This window comes from Colias philodice, chromosome 11 (genome assembly GCF_061535455.1).
Source record: "Colias philodice isolate Cphi_HAF_F1 chromosome 11, ilColPhil1 Martin Lab GWU primary, whole genome shotgun sequence".
NCBI lineage: Eukaryota > Metazoa > Arthropoda > Insecta > Lepidoptera > Pieridae > Colias > Colias philodice.
In genome coordinates this window covers 10,676,003-10,696,483 of record NC_143096.1, presented here as the reverse complement: position 1 = coordinate 10,696,483, position 20,481 = coordinate 10,676,003, and the positions used below count along the sequence as shown (strand labels likewise).

The 20,481-nt window shown below is 32.6% G+C and overlaps 3 protein-coding genes and 2 long non-coding RNA genes across 5 annotated transcripts in view; 4 read left to right on the top strand and 1 right to left on the bottom strand.

The window, feature by feature from the left end:
• The window catches only part of LOC149484873 (uncharacterized), a 174,955-nt gene extending 169,401 nt beyond the window's left edge, over positions 1-5,554 (top strand). The window contains exons 2-3 of the long non-coding RNA XR_016316327.1: positions 4,288-4,530; positions 4,834-5,554. This is a non-coding gene — a long non-coding RNA (uncharacterized LOC149484873). The remainder of the gene's footprint in view (positions 1-4,287; positions 4,531-4,833) is intronic.
• Positions 1-20,481, bottom strand: part of Pex7 (peroxisomal biogenesis factor 7) — a 100,630-nt gene that overhangs the window by 16,459 nt on the left and 63,690 nt on the right. The window lies entirely within an intron of this gene.
• Positions 577-2,465, top strand: LOC149484874 (uncharacterized). The gene is made up of 4 exons (XM_089700437.1): positions 577-589; positions 1,469-1,678; positions 2,009-2,142; positions 2,433-2,465. The coding sequence occupies exons 1-4, from the start codon at positions 577-579 to the stop codon at positions 2,463-2,465; spliced, it is 390 nt and encodes a 129-aa protein (XP_089556563.1).
• LOC149484872 (uncharacterized) lies at positions 8,342-9,071 on the top strand. Its single transcript, XR_016316309.1, has 2 exons — positions 8,342-8,583; positions 8,887-9,071. It is a non-coding gene; the product is annotated as an uncharacterized LOC149484872 (long non-coding RNA).
• LOC149484871 (uncharacterized) lies at positions 10,344-11,357 on the top strand. Its single transcript, XM_089700824.1, has 4 exons — positions 10,344-10,425; positions 10,509-10,598; positions 10,675-11,070; positions 11,215-11,357. Exons 1-4 carry the CDS (start codon positions 10,344-10,346, stop codon positions 11,355-11,357), a joined length of 711 nt encoding a protein of 236 aa, XP_089556950.1.

Below are 20,481 nucleotides of genomic sequence, written 5' to 3'. Positions count from 1 at the left end.
CATGTCAAAGCGAAGTTGCGTATGTAATACATACGTACATTACCTATTTATATAATAAGACATTTTTTACTACTTACAAGTAATTGGTTTTAAACAAGTTTTAAACGTATCTCTCTCTCTCTCTTCAGCCTTTTTCCGTCCACTGTTGGACATAGGCCTCTCCTTAGGCACGCCATAGAGCTTGGTCTACAGCTTTTCGCCGCCATTGAGTACCAGCAACCCTGCGTATATCGTCGCTCCACCTTGCTACAGGGCGCCCTACACTACGTAGGGCGTATGTAAAACGTATGTTACAGATAAATTATTTCAAGCACTAGGTAGAATTCGATTGAAACCTCATTCCACATAGTTAACGCATTCTAAAAAATAAATTCCTAATTTAAAACTTTATGACAAAGAACAGTTCTTGACAGAAATAGTCAGAACATCTAAAAATTAAGTAAAATCTTCAAGTTTCTCAAAATGCCCGTTTAATAATACAAATAATCATTTATAATATGGAAGTTTAAAAAAAAACAATAATACAGTAAAATCACACATTCAGTTCATATAAATACAAAGATAACCCCATATAGAATGGATAACTCAAGTAAGTATTGTAAGTTCTCTATATGTGCACTTCTGCCTTATCTTAAAGACTGGGTGGAGGTGTGCAAAACATATCTATAATTTACTAGTTCAACTTCAATGTAGAGGAGGAGGTATTATTACCATCTTAGTTTGAAATTAACTACCATGACCTGAATTCCGATACGGCACATGTGTCCCTAATTGCATTCAAAATTATGAAACATTATTTTATGTATAAATAAAAAATACAGAAGAAAGATTTATCTCACTTAAAGGCCACGTAATACTGATAATTTCAATGTAAAATTGAATGAACTCATTCATCCATAATATTGATAGGGTACTAGAATAGGGTAGTAGTTAGTAATATTTCTTGCTTTACTGCTTATCACGGCCAAAGATGTATTTTACATACCATTGCAAGTAACACCGCGGGTATAAGCTAGTCAAATATAACAATTTTAAAATTCCAATACCGAGTCGAAAAGTGTTTGCTATCGTAAACATCGTCACAGTATTTGAAATTGTCCGTCGTTTAATTCGTATGCAGGAGACACTTGATCCCCGAAACGTGTGAAGAAATTAGATTTTTCTTCAGTTATAACAATATTCTATTATTTAGTTAGATAAAAAGGGCTGGAAGACTTAGTTTTGTCCTCCGAGCTGTGACCTTAAAACCCAGCCAAAATATACTGGCTCTAGCTACTTTAAAGTGCCGAGAAAAAGTGTACTAGTTTTAATCCCCACTCTTTGTTATATTGAGCATTATTTGTTATTCACAAGAGCAATTTTAACTCACTTGCAGACAGGACATTAGAAGACCTATTAAACTTGACAGACACAGAGTCGTCCTCCTCCAATTCAGGAATTTACGAATCTAATCAACCGTTTGTACTAGAACTCCACGAAATCAAGAAAGACGTGCCTCAAGCAGAGAAGACTGCACCAACTGATTTAAGAATAAAGAAGAGAAGGAAGAAACGAGCACAACCCACTGCGGAGAGGAGTAGCACGTCAGCATCTAGCTTGTCGGATAGTACTCCAAAAGTTGAGGATCTGGGAAAGGAGGAGTTCTATGACGCGAATGCCAGTTTACATGATATACCAGGTAAAAACTGTTTACAGCTTATAAATACGTACTTATGTATTTGTAAAGCTATCGAATAAAGATTATAGTAACTTCAACAGCAGATAGCAACATTTGAAAGAATATACCTAACATTAAAAATATAAAAACAATTCAGTATTGTATTTCGAAAATTTGTTATCAGCTCTAAGCCAACGTTTGAGTTTCCAAACGTTTGAGTTACCATTCAGGGTAATAATACTTAAAAGTCAAAATACAATTCGAACCTTCAAATTCTTCAATTTTTTATTAATATTTTTGTTATAATACCACCACTTTCTAAAATATGTTTCTGTTCTATTAAAACTATAGATAACCAAGCAAAGCCCGCAGCAACAGTCGCCTTGGCCCAGGCACATTCTGAACACGGTCAAGATCCAAAAGTAGAACAAACTGCAACAACTCAAAGGACTTCTGCCACCCCTCGACAACCATCTACTGTTACGGTAATACAATTTATATTGGTAATAGATGACACGAAAGAATTTTTGGATATTCCGTGCTATAATTTTTTAGGGCATAGAGAAATTTCCATTTTGGTGAAACTTAAAACTGACCAAATTCAATTTTTTTTTTTATTTGATTAGCATAATATATTACTGTTATTTAATAGCAAGTGTATTTTTTAAGTTTTTGTGCAAAACTAAACAATAATATAATGCTTGGTTGCTAAGTATAATTTTTGTCTTATGTTTAGTTGAATGTCTTACTATAACCATAATTTTATGGTTTTCAGAAACCCGTAGTTCCTCCAGATGCAAAGCAATAAGGTAAAATTTAAGTCTAATATCGCTTTCAAAGCTTTTCACTTTTTAAAATTAAATCATTATTATGAACCGTTTTATTTTATCACCTACTCACCTTTACGTATAATACCTCGCTGGCACAATTATAAATTTTATTATGAAAAATTATATATGAATAGAGGTCTAAATATTTTACTCATAATACTTTTCTTTAAATATAATATTATGTTATCTTTACAGATCTTCAGGGAAACATCTGGCTTTCAAGAAACAAGTGTTATACAATTAACAATATAATAAAGTATTTATGGAATAATAATGTGTTATATTTTATTAATTCCCAGGACTAATCTTTTCCATATTTCAAGAGCATCCTTCATATTTATTGCAAATTTTTTGAAATTGTAAAACCTACAATTGTTAATTAACACATACATATTATTATATTTTATTATGCTATAATTTGTTACAATTCTGTTTTGTAGCTAACGCTATTGAGATATCACATACCATCGTAGTCTTGTCGTAGTACTCACTTTTTCATGCTCATGATAATATGAAATATAATATGTATAGTCGAGCCAATTTAATAGGCAACATTTGACGTCTATCAATTTTATCTTCCAAGAGAGGTAACCTGCTTAAAAACATCGATTAAAGTGAATTAATCGATACGGATTTGAAACATTTGTAAATCGAATTTATTAATTTATGATGATTTTTGTTCACAAGTAATCAATGCATTCGATTCTAGATGTCCGATCTCGATTTTTAGAGTAAGGGCGCTTGTGCACTACAAGGAATTTTACTGTCCGGCATTCCGATTTTTTACGGTCCGGTGTGGCATGAAAAAACCGATGAATTGCTTGTGCACCTGTCCGTCTTTACTCGGATCAGTGCGGTACAGTTCAAGGAAGTATGGCGGTATAATAAATGATTGTTTTTTCATTTTACAAGAAACGAGTAGGTAAAAATATAGAAGGTGAAATATTATATTACTTCGTTATAATAAAAAGTAAAGTTCCGTAAGAGATTTAACCCATTGACCACCGAGCGGCCCGATCGGGCCGAGACACAATAGATTTTCTATTGTGTCTGTGATCCGAGGACTGACGGATTAAAATGCGTGTTTCACTTATTTATTAATCGGTGACGAGGAGCTAAATCTATTCCCACTTGAACTTTAACTTACCAACACTTACTTAGATAATAATTATAGGTCAATGCTTGGTCAATGTATATAAAATAACAATACCGACTTCTCAAATCTCATTGCCAGCTAAAAGAAAGTAAAACAAGAGCTTGCTTTCAATTGGCATATGCAATAAAAAGAGTAAAATCCAAGCAAGTGGGCACTCGAAAACAATTATACCTACAGCGACTCGTAAACTCAAAAAACCATCCGGAATAGGGAAAAGTAAAATGTCGGACAGTAAAATTACGTATAGTGCACAAGCTAGTATTTAGATTAATGGCGTGCCATACCGGACCGTAAAAAATCGGAATGCCGGACCGTAAAATTCCTTGTAGTGGACAAACGCCCTAACATCTCTGGTAATTAAAAAGAAAAAAGGTTTATTGACACAAAATTGTAGCGACGTCAGTTCTTCAATTCAGAAATTGTTTATTATGTTTAGAATGGTTCATCAGTAAAATTAAATCTTAAAATTACTTGTATCGGTCATTATTATTATAAATATGTAATCGTTATTGAAAAAAGTTAAGCAAATGTGCAGATCTAACAGAAAGAAATATCATGTTATTCTATGTTGTCGTTACTAGGTTACGTTGTTGAATTTTGTTGAACTGTCAAATGTTGCCTATTAAAATGGCTCTACCAAGAAGCTTATATCCACAGAACAGTAAAGTAGATAGAAGTGTGATGTGGGCGTGGCCCACGTGTCAATGATAAGTTTAGATCACCTAACTTGCTCTCAGTTGTGCGCAGAAAAATATTCGAGTCGGTTGTCAGCTGTCAAACCTTTTTTCCATATTTATTCATTAATTAGGACGTGTTGTTCGGTATAAAGAGTGCAAAAATGATAGCAGACGAAATAATATCAGCAATGAAGGCATTTCATACCGTCGGTAAGTCTTATTTTAATTTATTTTAATTATATTTTATGTTATAACTTCGCTTGTCGTAATTTGTCAAAATTGTATACAAATATCTAGTCAAAATGAACCTTAATCCATAAGAAATTAGTACTATTATAGATTGGACAGCAAACAAGACTTTCTGGAATATTATTGCAATAAACAAACGAATGTCGCTTTAGTGATGCTTGTGGTGCATATCGACAGTATCGATACTTTAGAAAAGACAAACATTATAAATATTAAATTTTATTTTATTTTTCCTTAGCTATCATTTGTCTAATTAATTTATAGATTTCCCAAAGAGGCTAATTTAAAAGAGAAATGGATAAATGCAACGTGACGAGTTAACTGGATGCCGAACAGTACTAAGCGGTCTAAAAAAGGCCACCGATACATCAAACCTACAGCAGTTCCAAGATTTAAAATAATGCATATGTTCTGTTTGTATTTTGTAAATATAGATTTATACTATTCTATTCCGTTTTTTATTTAATAATAATAATATAAAAAGACGTACTTAGTAGTAATAAACATACTCCAAAATGTGACGCATTATACTATACTCATATAAAAGAAAGAAAAAAAAAATACACAAAAAATATTTATTTGTGAATTATCGATAACAAGGCTGACATCCCTCAGAGCATAGCATCAGATAAATATCAAGTTAATGTCATTAATGTAGAGTGACACAAATTTCAACCTTATCTCTATGTGTTGCGTTTCAAATTTATATCTATCGAAAACTAACGCCCTCTGTTGTGGAGTAGCTGAATGTTTTCGAATTTGGAATTTCTGTGCAATGAGAAACAAAACAGCTAATATACCTAGGGATGTTATACTAAAATAAACCGTAACATCGTGCGTTAGGGTACATATTGAAATGCTGAATTTATAACCTAAGTCAGTTTTTACTCAAATTAAGCTGTCCAATCAAAGGCATAGTTTACTTGTAGTGTACTGTATAACTATCGGTTTAAATGTGTGGGTTTGGCGACACTGGTTTTCATACTATAGTAGAGCCATTTTAATAGGCAACATTTGACAGTTCAACAAAATTCAACAATGTAACCTAGTAACGACGACAAAGAATAACATGATATTTCGTTTTGTTAGAACTGCACATTTGCTTAACTTTTTTCAAATACGATTACATATTTATAATAATAATGACCGATACAAGTAATTTTAAGATTTCATATTACTGATAAACCATTCTAAACATAATAAACAATTTCTGAATTAAAGAACTGACGTCGCTACAATTTTGTGTCAATAAACTTTTTTTCTTTTTAAATACCAGAGACGTTACTCTAAAAATCGAAATCTGACATCTAGAATCGAATGCATTGATTACTTGTGAATAAAAATCATCATAAATTAATAAATGTGTTTCAAGTTCGATTGACAAATGTTTCAAGTCAGTATCGATTAATTCACTTTAATCGATGTTTTTAAGCAGGTTACCTCTCTTCGAAGATAAAATTGATAGACGTCAAATGTTGCCTATTAAATTGGCTCGACTATAATTAGACATTACAGCACTTCTATATGTTTTTACTGTTCTGTGCTTATCTATACTAATATTATAAAGAGGAAAAGTTTGTAAGTATGTATGTAAGTATGTATGTATGTATGTATGGTTTTCACGCATAAACTACTGGACCGATTTCAAAAATTCTTTCACCATTAGAAAGCTGCATCTTTACTGAGCAACATAGGCTATATTGCATTTTCAAAAAAATTAGAGATCCTTACCAAAAATGCAATAATGTAACCCAAGGTGTAAAAAAATCCTCAATAAAACTTCTGTCATCGCGTGCGCTGCGGAATCTATTGAAGATAGAACAAAAAAATGTTCTACGATATTATAGAATGAATCAATATCTACAAGAAAGTCCGCGATACCATATGTCCATCTTCAGTAGTTAAGTTACTACAACAACTTTTTTACGTTTTCAAAGTAAATAGAAGTGCCGACAGTAATCAAACCATGTTATCCATACACATATATTAATCCTTATCCCATTAAATGATGTTTTACTATAGACTGTTTCAATACCAGCAAAATACTTTTTAAATGAAAAGAATTGGATATTCCATTCAAAAGATATAACGAATTTTTTAAAGTGTCAATCTACAGAAAATAGTAGGTATACTGTTCGAGCAGGCCGTAGTGCGGGGGTCACGGAGGAATTCTACCAATATGCGTCTTGACGGAACACAGTGGGGTTTTGGTCGGTAGGAATCCGACATAACCCACGGCCCCTCCCCCGGAGGCCGAGGGTATCTATGAAAGATTTCCCCACTAAAACAAAAAAAAAGGCCGTAGTGCGGGACGGGGTAAAGGTGATTTTCATGTGATTAAAAATTAAACCTATAGTCCGACCTATAGTAGACTTTTCACTGTAACGATATCGCTATCTATGCGGGTGAAACCGCAGGGCATTGCTAGTATCTAATATACTGGAGATTGCACTATGACCATTAACTTGTCACAAGAAAATATAACCTTGAATGACGTCAGTGTTGTTTTTTGTCTCTTTCTGTGGGTGACCACACTGGTTTGTATATTCAGGATTTTTCGAAATAAAAAAAACTAAAAATCATGGTCTATAAATAATAACGACATATATTTTTAACAGTATTTATATTATAATATTACTGGTCAACTTACATGAATAATTATCATCTTTATAGGTACATACCATTTTAATTGGTAGAGAATGATAGTTTTAAATAACGCTTGATAACTTTTGATCTCATACTACGATTTTTTAATTAAAATGAGTGCTACATACATTAAAACATCGTTTTGGTTACTCAAGCTTCAGTCTAAAACTTTTCAATATTCCAAAGGGAGAGTTGCATCGCTAGTGTTGATGTGTGGTAACGATATTACAGTTCTCAGAAATTCGTATGTCTTTCAGGAGCTGTACTTACGGTTACTAATGGTTTCATGGTGGTTAATTATAATATAATTAAAATCACTTTATCAGTTGAGACGCAGTAACAAGAATGTGGTAAATAAAAAGGTATAGCACTTTTCAAAAGGTATTTTTTTCTGGACCGTAATCCTCAGGCTTAAAATGCAAACTGCATATTCTGGCATGTTGATAAATTTTACCCTTGATAGGCACTATGGACAGCCATTTATTATTTTTATTTCATTTTTGGAAAGCAAAAAAATATTAGGTTAAAAAGTATAAATTTCAATGTAAAAAAGAACAAACCACAATATGTGAGTGCAATACCGATGTCGTGTGTTGTTTCATTACTAGTATAAAAAATTTTAAAATGGTGTTCTAAATATTCATCATAATATTGTTTAGCAATATATTATCGTCTCTATCCGTAAAAACCCATCATCATGGTTACCTTACTTGTTAAATTTGTTTGTTGAAAACTTGTTGAAAAATGATGAAAGTATTAGGAAAAGAACTTATTTAACATGATTGCTTAGTAAAGTGATGATAAATTTGACGATTTTTACCATTAAAATGATTCTAAACAGGTAAATGCATGAGTACCTATTGAGGAATATTGTAAATAACGTAAATATACACTTGCCTGTGAAATTATAGGCCAGAATTTGGTGTCCAAAAACTTCTGCAATTTTTCACAATGCAATACATTATTAATATTTGGAAAATATTTATTAAATACGCAACAATATTAACTTAAATATTCGAAGCGACGCAATTTTTTTGACACTTATGTCATATTGTCAAAGTGAGAGTTGCTACAATTTTATTATGGTAACTACCCATAATCAGGGAATATCGCTTTTTAATAATTGGTTCAGATCACAGAACAGTAAAGTAGATAGAAGTGTGATGTGGGCGTGGCCCACGTGTCACTTGTAAGGTAAGATCACCTAACTTGCTCTCAGTTGTGCGCAGAAAAATATTCGAGTCGGTTGTCAGCTGTCAAACCTTTTTTCCGTATTTATTCATTAATTAGGACGTGTTGTTCGGTATTAGAGTGCAAAAATGATAGCAGACGAAATAATATCAGCAATGGAGGCATTTCATACCATCGGTAAGTCTTATTTTTATTTATTTTACATATAATATTTTATGTTATATCTTCGCTTGTAATTTGTCAAAATTGTATACAAATATCTAGTCAAAATGAACCTTAATCCCTAAGACATTAGTACTATTATAGATTGAACAGCAAACAAGAATTTCTGGAATATTATTGCAATAAACAAACGAATGTCGCTTTAGTGATGCTTGTGGCGCATATCGACAGTATCGATACTTTAGAAAAGACAAACATTATAAATATTAAATTTTATTTTATTTTTCCTTAGCTTTCATTTGTCCAATTTATTTACAGATTTCCCAAAGAGGCTAATTTAAAAGAGAAATGGATAAATGCAACGTGACGAGTTAACTGAATGCCGAACAGCACTAAGCAGTCTAACAAAGGCCACCGATACAGCAAACCTACGGCAGTTCCAAGATTTAAAATAATGCATATTTTCTGTTTGTATTTTGTAAATATAGATTAATACTATTCTATTCCGTTTTTTATTTAATAATAATAATATAAAAAGACGTACTTAGTAGTAATAAACATACTCCAAAATGTGACACATTATACTATACTCGTATAATAGAAAGAAAAAAAAATACACAAAAAATATTTATTTGTGAATTATCGATATCTCGATATCGATAACAAGGCTGACATCCCTCAGGGCATAGCATCAGATAAATATCAAGTTAATGTCATTAATGTTGAGTGACACAAATTTCAACCTTATCTCTATGTGTTGAGGTTCAAAGTTATATCTATTGAAAACTAACGCCCTCTGTTGTGGAGTAGCTGAATGTTTTTCGCATTTGGAATTTCTGTGCAATGAGAAACAAAACAGCTAATATACCTAGAGATGTTATACTAAAATAAACCGTAACATGGTGCGTTAGGGTACATATTGAAATGCTGAATTTATAACCTAAGTCAGTTTTTACTCAAATTAAGCAGTCCAATCAAAGGCATAGTTTACTTGTAGTGTACTGTATAACTATCGGTTTAAATGTGTGGGTTTGGCGACACTGGTTTTCATACTAATTATGACATTAAAGCACTTCTATTTGTTTTTATTGTTCTGTGGTTCAGATACTTATTTTATTTAGCATAAATAATAATTGTCTCATCCAACAATGCTTCTGAATGACGTTGTTGGCAATTTATCAACAAACTCATGTACAAAAACTAACCTTTTGCACAGAATATTACAGCATACATAGTAGCCTTGGGAAAACTTCGTATTAACAGTGGCAATACCAAGTTAGGTGTGAAAGTGATAGAACACAACAATTTTCTTGTTACACGTCAAATGTTCATACCGAAATCTCCAGTGTATAAGATATAAGCTTCTTGGGCTCTACTATAGGATGTCGAGATTATAGAGCATACTATAACCAAGGAACATAATATCAAAAAAATGTTCATTTAGCACTCATTTGTTACGTACTCTCGACATGAACCTCATTGTAAATATATTATTCATTAAAAAATAAGAAATTTGACAAAACCACGACATTCAATATGACTTTGTCAAAAAGCTATCCTCGAAAATTTACTGTTGTGTTGGGTTAATTTTAGCTTTGATTTATTTAAATATCATATTACTCGGGAGTCCCGCTGTATCGGGACCTCCCGGGGTCTTTGGTAGGTAAATTTATATTTAGAACCTTAGTAATTGTAGCATAAACTCAAAAACATGATGCTTTAATAAACACATGATAAATATATGAAAGCCACGTACAAGCGCTATTCCAACAGTTATGGAAAAACCGATCCGCATCAAGAGTAAGAATAAAACTGCTGCATCGAAGCAAAAAGCAGCGAAGAAAAGAAAGAGTGATGGTAACTATTATTATTAGCGTAATTTCAAATTATAAAGAAAATTATCTATTAGTTATCATTATTATTAAACTGTTCTTCTCCAGGTCCTACATGTTCAATGTTCATAGCTGAACTGACAAAAAAGTTCATGTTGAAAAAGAAACAAGAAGCCGAAGCGCCCATAAACATAGTCCGTTAGTGTCCAAATATTATTCATTTCCATTACTAAAATTATTATGGATTTAAGCAATCGCATTTTTGGTTTTATAGAAACAATAATAGAAAGCCTCACTAACGCACTACCAGTGAGATTATCAAAACGGTCACCTCCAAGGAAAGATTCACCTTTAAAAATTGAAACTTTACAATCTTACGCGCCAGAATTATTGCCGAACGATACATTGAGTGTACCTCAACCATTAACCATAGCAGCTGATGAGCCGCCAGAAATAGAAAATCCAATATTAAAGAGTGGTTTCAAAATGCCTAAAATGCCAGTCTCAAGCAGTGATGTGTTCAAGCCAACAGAGAGACGGATCAAAATGCCTATGGAAGATGTTGCAGTGAACACAGGAGGTGATCACGACGTCGCTGGTGAAATAGCAAAGTATGTGGGGACATTGAGAAAAATATCACTCATAGCTGAAGAGTTTAATCAGAAAACAGGTAAATCCTTGGCGTCCTAGGGAATTTGAAGTAGCATAAGTCAACAATATTCTAGTAAATTCACATTATGTTGTGTATTGGTAAATCATAGATCAATTGCCACTTCTATTAAATCACATGTCAAAAACATCAATCCTATTTCAGCCAAGAATTTAAAGGAGATTGTAGACAGCGTACAAGAGGATCTAATCAAAAAGCTAGAAGAAATAAAAGCAGAAGAAGGAAATAACTTAAATACCCCAATGAATGTTATGATTGAAGCTGAATGTTCATCGACAAAGAAATAACTGGACTGGCAGAAAATATGAAGTAGAAATCATAACTGACAGCTTGTCAACATGAATTAAAGATTGTTTTGGATTTCTAAAATTCTTTGTAAAATAAATACATAAAAATATAAGTTTTGTTCGTTTTATTTACAAAATTTAAAAGTGAATGCATGCTTTATAATGCGCATGTTGTAACAATAGAATCAACAAATAGAGAAATTCCAAAGGTGACTATTCCATTTCATATTCTTGATTTTTTATACGTTAGACACTGGAGTAATTTGTTATCCCTATTTTTTATCAGGTCAAACAAGTTATAATTATAAAATTTATTTTAATAGAGCAGAAATGGATGTTTCTCACGAAGTAAGTTCCAATCTATCCAAGTCCAAGGATTATACCGTTGCCTTTGGCCGTATGACTTCAACTAGGAACAAAATAAACAAAGGTAAATTAAACAAAAATATTATTTAATTATTCAGACTTAAATATTTATAAAATATATGAAATTATAGATGTTAAGCATAAAAGTGAAGAGGATAAGAAAGAAGAAAATAAATTCTATAGAACCAGACAGCCAGTTAATTTTAGAAGAGTTATACCAAATAGCAACGGTCGAATTGATATTGCAGGTACTTAATTAATATTGAAATAATAATAATTGAAATATAATTATTATACTCTGCTATAATATATTGCCTTTTTTTCTTCAAAGGTGACTCGACAACCATAAATAGACGACCCAGGCCAGCACCGACTAATCGACCAAGTAAATAAAAAAATATTTATATCTTTTTTGTATCTTAAACATAAATTTAAAGGTTTTAAAATATGGCATACATTTTTAGAAGTAGATAAAAAACCAAAACCAAGTCATATTCCAATGCGAAAAGTTAACACTCTGAAGAAAAAAGCATCAAAGGAAAATACACAAAGCATCTTATCACAAAATAAAAATATACAAAGACTGCAAATTTATAACACTTCACCGGGTCAGTTTTTGAAATTAAACGTCTTTATTTTTTTGTAAAATTATTTGATTGAAATAAAATATTAAAGTTATAACTAGAAGTTTCAGATTTTTCAGAACTGCATGATATTCCAGTTACTGTAGCTACAACAAGACCTATTCCAACTTTAGGACAAATTTATGGCAACTCAGTCATTAATAGCAACATTTACAATGGTAATATCATATTTGAATGATCTTTTTAATTTATGTAAACATGATTAAAATCTAGCTACCCCTGCTAAGTGGTAATTATTATTTATTTTCACTTTGCTGATCATGTAAGGGGCTCAATGTACAATAATTTTTTAGATTTTTTCTTGGGTCCAGTAAATGAAAACTTAGAAGTTCAATTTGTGACCCCAGGCAATAGTAATAATATAAGTAACGTATCTCCTGGAAGCGGATTCAACATGGCCGATACTAATAAAGGTAGCAATTTTCTGTTATATAATAAAGCTTTTAAAAGAACACTACTATTTTTATTTTGATAAATTATAATCAAACCAGGACTTTAAGATGTTATAAGGGCTTCAACATGTAAAAGCATCTAGGAACTAAAAACAGTGAAGTTTTAGTATCAACTCTTTTTAATTTAAATTAATTTGGTAAATACTATAAAAATCCTATTCCTTAACCTCTTCATAAAAATGTTCTAGAACAAGGGATGAGCAACCAGCATTCTTCATTTACAAGCAACGCAAATCACCGAGCAAGATACTTCCAATCCACAAACGATAATGTTAGAGACTGGTTATCGTTTGAATTAGATCATCCCACAAGAGATAATGAATCAGGTAAAAATCTTGACTCTTTCATTATAATGCTGTAATATGAATTGTCTCCTAAAGGTTTTGTTAAATATTATTTAGGTTACCATTCTGATAGTCAGCCAAAATACATGTCAAGTGGAGCGAAATCAAACGGCTTTTTGGATCCCAGAGCAGAAATTATCAGAAAGTACTCACTTCTTTTCAATAACAAAAATCAAACTAAGAAATCTGTGTCGACGACGGACATAGAGAAAAATACCGATGGTAAATTAACTACGAAAATTAGACCATTAATTATTATTAAAAGGCATGCATCTAAAATTATAAATTTAAATGAGTGCATTTAAATTTATAATTTTAGATGCATGACTTTTAATTATAATTTATCCTATGTCTCTTCAGTCGAAAAAATAATAATATTAAGTAATTACTAGAAAGTAAATTAATCACTTACATACATTAAATATAATCAATTTTGATGTTCAAGTTATTTATAACTGGTAAGCTATAGACACTCAGGGTGGCTCACTCAGACTAATTAAATATCAATATCAACAATTTACAATCACTATTGATAGCTTTGTATGTCGAATGGCATTCAAATTTTTATTTAATTTCAGCTAAATCGATGACGGTGCAAGAAACTGTGATATTAGCTAAGGACTCTAAAATAAAACCTGTAAACCCTTTGCACAAAATGAATACTGATACGAAACCGTTGAAGCCTCCCAACGGTACGTTAATATCAAAAGTTTTTCTATATTTAGTAATTCCTCCTTTTAAGGGTTATGGTGATTTCAGTAATTTATATTTTTGCTACAAAAATTTATGAACGAAATTATAATATGTGTTGAAATTCAACAGTTTTATTTGCTTAATGGAGTTACATCCACATTAGGTGTTCGGGATAAATTTAATTTTGAAGACGCCTTACGTAAAGAGATTTTTCCAATACAAAAATCTAACAGCACGCCACTCATACCTGTACAATGTTGATAATTGATCATCATAATATTACTTTCCTCAGAATTCTATGCCACCTTCAAATTCCCGTCCACACCGAACCCGACCCGAAAGAAAGAACCTTACAACAGCATACAAGTCCCCTCATACATCGAGTGTCCTTCAGAAGTTCTACAACGGACCACCAACTTTGAAACAGACGGTATAGTGTTAAGTTATATGGGTTGGCCGGGTTGTTTGGGATTGAGATTGTAAGTGTGATGAAATCATGCACGAGTTACTCTTGCATTATTTTGAGGTCTAAACACAATATTATAATTTACGCATAAGTTATTTCAAAATTAGTGTATTACCCATATACAATCCCGAATATCACAACTTTAACAGTGAATACCTAAATCTATATGGAATTTTAGAAGACACGTCGAAATAGAAAGTAATAAATTTATATAGAGCAACAAGTATGTGGGTCCTTTGAATTGTAGGTATGTAGAAAATTCATCCGTGTTTTGTAAATTTAATCACCACTGTTTACATTAAGCACAAGTAAACATACCACCACTAAAATTGCCGATGTAGCGCAAAAAGCCGCTGCGTTGAAATGGAGTTGGGCAGGGCACATAAGTCGCATGCCGGACGAACTGTGGGCCAAGATAACCACTTTGTGGAGCCCAGGAACACATAGAAGACGTCGTGGCAGGCCGAAGAAGAGATGGCGAGATGAACTTCACCAATTTAAAAATGACTGGTTCTCATTAGGACAAGACCGCGATTCGTGGAAGCGACTTGGAGAGGCCTTTGCAGCATTGGGACACGACAGGCTGATATAATAATAATAATGTTTTTATTATTTATCATCATCATCATCATCAGCCCATATATGTTCCCACTGCTGGGACACGAGCCTCCTATGAGGGTACAGGCCATAATCCACCACGCTGGCCAAGTGCGGGTTGGCGGATGACACATATCGTCGAACTTTTGATTCTTCGACATGTCGGTTTCCTCACGATGTTTTCCTTCACCGTTATTATTATTTATAATAATAAATAATAAAAACATACCACCAGTGAAATTTCTGGGAATTATTCACCTATTATATATTGTGTATATAAAACATTCCCCATTTAAAATCCATAACCTAAATGTAGGAGGTTAGGGTATAAAATAATACTACACTTCACTTTATCACTTTTTATTTTACTGTATTATACTTGTGTACTGTTCACAAATTAAAACAGGACTGAACAAATATTAACGGGTGGCGGTTATTTTATACTTACAAAAAAGATCAAATGAGTTACTATACTCATAATAATTTATTAATTTTTGCATATAATTCCAACAATAATAATTTATTAATTTTTGCATATAATTCCAACACGCCCCCTCAAAAATTAATCATTAAATCAATCTTTACAAAATCAAACTCAAACATTTATTTGTTCAATAAAATTTTTTTTAGAAGCACTTTCGAATCGTCATTACATATTTCTAACATTTACCACAGTACAGTACAGTTTACAAGTATACACTGGGAATACATAATAATAGTCCAACATTTGTTGCAAGGATTAGGAAAAACCCAGAAAAACCTAATCAGACTATATAATATATAATATTCATAAATGTATCAATCAAACATAATTCATAATTTTCACAATAAATTAATTGAATCATTTAAAATGAACCATATTCATTTTAATCCTAATTTGGACTTCATCGCTTGAAAGGCCACGACAGGTAATGGCTTTGTGAGTCCATCTGCTAGCTGCAAACCTGTGGGAATGTAATTTAATTTTATTACATTTTGTTCAACCTTTTCTCTTGAAAAATGATATTTTATGTCTATATGTTTTGACCTCTTATGACTGGTGGGGTTATTTGCAATACTTATGCAACCATTATTATCTTCATATATAACAATGGGTTTATCTATATTTAAATGAACACTAGCCGCTAATGATTTTAGCCATAACGCTTCCCTTACAGCTTCATACAGTGCCATATACTCAGCCTCAGTCGAAGAGGCTGCCACCGACATTTGTTTCTTGGTACACCAAGTTATAGTACAATTATCAAACAATTTAAATATATAGCCAGTTGTACTTTTTCTGTCCTTTGTATCACTTCCACCCCAGTCAGAGTCAACATATCCACATAAAATATTTTCATAATCAGACCGTTTATAACATAATTTTAAATTAATAGTACCCTTAAGATATCTGAGAACTCTCTTTAAACACAGCCATAACTCTTTATTATTTTTATTAGAATATCTGCTAAGTATATTAACACACAAGCTTAAATCTGGCCGAGTACATAACATTACGTACATTAAGCAGCCTAAAACATTACGACAAGGTGCATTATACTTTTCTTCTGAGTTTAAGGCATCATAATTAAGTTTTACTTCCATAGGAGTATTTATGGGATTGCATTCGTGCATTTGAAACTTATGTAAAATTGTTTTAATATATGCACTTTGATCTAATAATATTTCATCGTTAGATCTTGCAATCTTAATGCCCAGAAATAATTTAATTTCTTTTAAATCGGTCATTTTAAATTTGCTCATTAGGTACATTTTAAAACTATTCATAACACTAATATCAGCGCATACAATTACTAAATCATCAACATACAATAGCACATAAATACTTTTATACACACTGCCCTTGTCTAACATGTAAATACACCTATCTACAGAAGAGTTTTGGAAACCTTTTTCCACAAGGCATTGTTCGAATTTTTCGAACCAACACCTAGCGGCCTGTTTTAACCCGTACAATGATTTATTTAATTTGCATACATAATTATCTTTGTATTGTACTCCTTCAGGTATTTTCATATATATCTCTTCTTTTAAGTCACCGTTAAGAAAAGCTGTTTTAACGTCCATATGGTGAATGAGCAAATTAAACTGATTAGCAAAACTAACAATAAATCGGAAGCTAGCTATTCTTGCAACGGGGGCAAATGTCTCGTTATAATCAGTTAAATATTCCTGACTAAAACCTCTTGCAACAAGGCGAGCTTTGTATCTTAAAGGCTTTCCAAACTCATCAGTCTTCAGAGTGAAAACCCACTTGCAATCAACTATATTTCTATTTTCAGGTTTAGGAACTAAAACCCATGTATTATTAATATCTAATGAATTCAATTCATCTTTTATTGCTTGTTCCCAATAAACTTTATCATCCCGAAATTTAATTTCATTAAAAGAGGCGGGTATATTATACAAAACGGAATGAGCACACATTAAGTAATCATTATTACATTCATCAATTTCTTTATATGACACAGGCGGACGCCCTTTAAGCCTAGCACTCCTCCTTAATTCATTATTACTTGAACTCGGACTAACAGACTGTAGATCAACATGTGTTTGTTCACAATCATTTACATCTTGGTTCTTACTCTTTTTACTAGGGCACTCATTATCATCAGATTTATTACTTGCAGAGACTCTAGGCTTTGACACTGATTTCGACATAAAGTCACTATCAGTTTGGTCATGAGAATTTCGAACATTCTCTTCAAAATTATCTATAGGCCTAGTTTTAATAAAGTTGACCTCGTCAACTATAACGTCTCTAACAACACAAAACCTTTTAATTTCAGGATTCCAAACTTTATATCCGTTTGGTTCATAACCCACGAGAATACCCTTCCAAGATTTGTCGTCAAACTTTGACTTCATAACTTTATTGTGAACATACACAGTCGATCCAAACACCTTTAAATATTTAATTCGGGGCTTTTTATCATGCCACATCTCAAACGGTGTCTTATGACATTGCACCGCTTTAGTCGGAGTCAAGTTAATCAAAAACACAGCAGTTAATACCGCTTCACCCCAAAATACTTTATTTAATTTAGCGCCGTTAATCATAGCGCGGGCTTTTTCAGTAACAGTCCTAACCATTCTTTCTGAGACGCCGTTTAACTGTGGGGTCCTAGGTACAGTTAAATGGTAAGTAATACCCTTCTCAACACAGTAATTTTTCATATCCGTGGATAAGTATTCACGGCCATTATCACAATATAAATTTACTAATTTTGTATTGAATTTACTTTCACTTTTAGCTACAAAGTCCCTAAATACTGAAAATACGTCCGATTTATACGTTATCAAGTAAACCACGGCGTAATGCGTGAACTGATCAACAAAAAGCACAAAATAATTTTTATTATCTACGGTCGGAGGAGTGATAGGTCCACAGACGTCCGAATGAACAATAAATAAAGGTCTCTTCACGTAACTTTTATCCTTGACGTCGTTAAACGGTAGTCTACTCTGTTTACCTTTTATACAGGCTTCGCAAAATTCATTAATTGGCAACAATGTTTCAATTTCATTAAAATCATCTGTCATTTTATTATTTTTCAGTTCTAAAAATTTATTTTTACTAATATGGCCCAAACGTTCGTGCCATAATTTGTACTTGGTAATATTATTATTGCAAATATTAGAAACAGAGTGACTCTCGTGTAACGAAGTCATAAAATCAACAGTTATTAAATTATTATTCAACATACCTCGCATGATGACATTACCACTCTTATCTAGTACACGAGCACCGCACTGGTTGAAAATGATGGTGTAACCAGCTTGTTGCATTTTCGACACGGACAAGAGATTATACGGCACATCAGGACAGTAAAGCACGTTCTCCAAGATTCCCTGTATGCCTGTATCACTGGTTACCTGCAAAGCTCCTTTTTTATTTGCACAGATGAATTGACCGGTTTTAGCAATCGAAATTTTGACAGGCGAATTTAAAAGAGTACAATTGATAAACAAATCTTCCCTGTTTGTTATATGGTCCGATGCTCCGGAGTCCAAGATAAATGTTAATTTGTTACCTCTAGGATCATTTCGATAATTTCCCATCATTAAAACAAACCCAGAAACATAATTTGAAGTTGACGGTTGATTTGTGTCCACTACTTGTAGCGTTTTTTGTCTGTCGGTATAATCTTTATGCTGATTAAATGCCTGATTATTCCTTTTGTAATAGTAGCAGTCATTTTTAACGTGTCCTTTACGCCCACAATGATGACACTTTATGAAATGTGATGTCTTCTTTCTTTTATGACTATCGTAGTTAATTTTATGACGATTGAACTTCCTTTTCTTCGGAATCTCAACTTTAGCCTGTAAGACTTTCATACTAGTGTCACCAGATTCATTCTTCAGCTTCACCTCGTGGTCTAAAAGTCTCGTTTTTACAAAAGCTAACGTTAGATTGTCTTCCGTCAACGTCTCAATTGCAGTGACGATTCCATCATAAGATGAGGGTAGTGTCAAAAATAAATGGGCTATTTTATCGGTCTCTTCCAATTTAGCGCCTGCAGCTAAGAGCTCCGTTATCAAATCATCAAACGTAGTAAAATGCTTGATAAGAGGTACATCGCCTTGTAGTTTTAACGCCAATAACTTCTTTCGTATAGCCAATTGTGTAGCCATACTTTTTCTCTCGTATAGGTTGTCTAATTTTTTGAAAATTTGCCTCGCTGAAGAATCTTCTTTAGCGAAACCGAGAAAAGAATCCGCCAAATATTCCACTATAATACCTTTTGCAATCCTATTGTTTTTCTCCCACTCATTTGTCGGAATGATGGGATCCTCGTCGACCACCTTAAGAACGTCCATTTCGGCCAATAAAGCACGAATACGAAATTTCCACGTACTATATTTTTCGCCATCGAACGGCTTAATGTTTCGCTTCATTTTTTGGTTCTCCATTTTAAATATTAACGTATACGCACTTAACTTAAACAACACTTAACAATTCACCGCACAAACACTGCACTATTATTTTCACTCGCGTAATCTGGGCCCATAACCTGTAGGAGGTTAGGGTATAAAATAATACTACACTTCACTTTATCACTTTTTATTTTACTGTATTATACTTGTGTACTGTTCACAAATTAAAACAGGACTGAACAAATATTAACGGGTGGCGGTTATTTTATACTTACAAAAAAGATCAAATGAGTTACTATACTCATAATAATTTATTAATTTTTGCATATAATTCCAACAATAATAATTTATTAATTTTTGCATATAATTCCAACACTAAACCTGATTAATTGAAATAAACAATACGCCCCAAGGCAACGACACGTCAAGCACAGGCAAAGACGTGGACATACAAGACGATCTCTCCAGTCACGCCTGCGAACACATGGATGATAGCAGCGAAGCGACCGACCAGGTAAACCGATGTGATAAACAGCTAGACTCACAATAGCCTACTAAAAGGTCTCTACTTTAGGCTATATAAACCATTTATAAAAATTAGCACCTTATTTCATGACAGCAAAGTTCACAGTCCATTGTATTGCTCATTAGAAAACTATCTGTATACCATGTGTTTGGCAA

What these genes read in the sequence shown, in the direction of transcription:
- LOC149484871 (XM_089700824.1), top strand. Translation starts at nt 10,344, where the DNA reads ATGGAAAAACCGATCCGCATCAAGAGTAAGAATAAAACTGCTGCATCG. An exon ending in AGCGCCCATAAACATAGTCC is followed by an intron (nt 10,599 to 10,674) that starts GTTAGTGTCCAA and finishes TTGGTTTTATAG; the next exon opens with AAACAATAATAGAAAGCCTC. An exon ending in AGAGTTTAATCAGAAAACAG is followed by an intron (nt 11,071 to 11,214) that starts GTAAATCCTTGG and finishes ATCCTATTTCAG; the next exon opens with CCAAGAATTTAAAGGAGATT.
- LOC149484874 (XM_089700437.1), top strand. An exon ending in CAGTTTACATGATATACCAG is followed by an intron (nt 1,679 to 2,008) that starts GTAAAAACTGTT and finishes TTAAAACTATAG; the next exon opens with ATAACCAAGCAAAGCCCGCA. An exon ending in GACAACCATCTACTGTTACG is followed by an intron (nt 2,143 to 2,432) that starts GTAATACAATTT and finishes TATGGTTTTCAG; the next exon opens with AAACCCGTAGTTCCTCCAGA.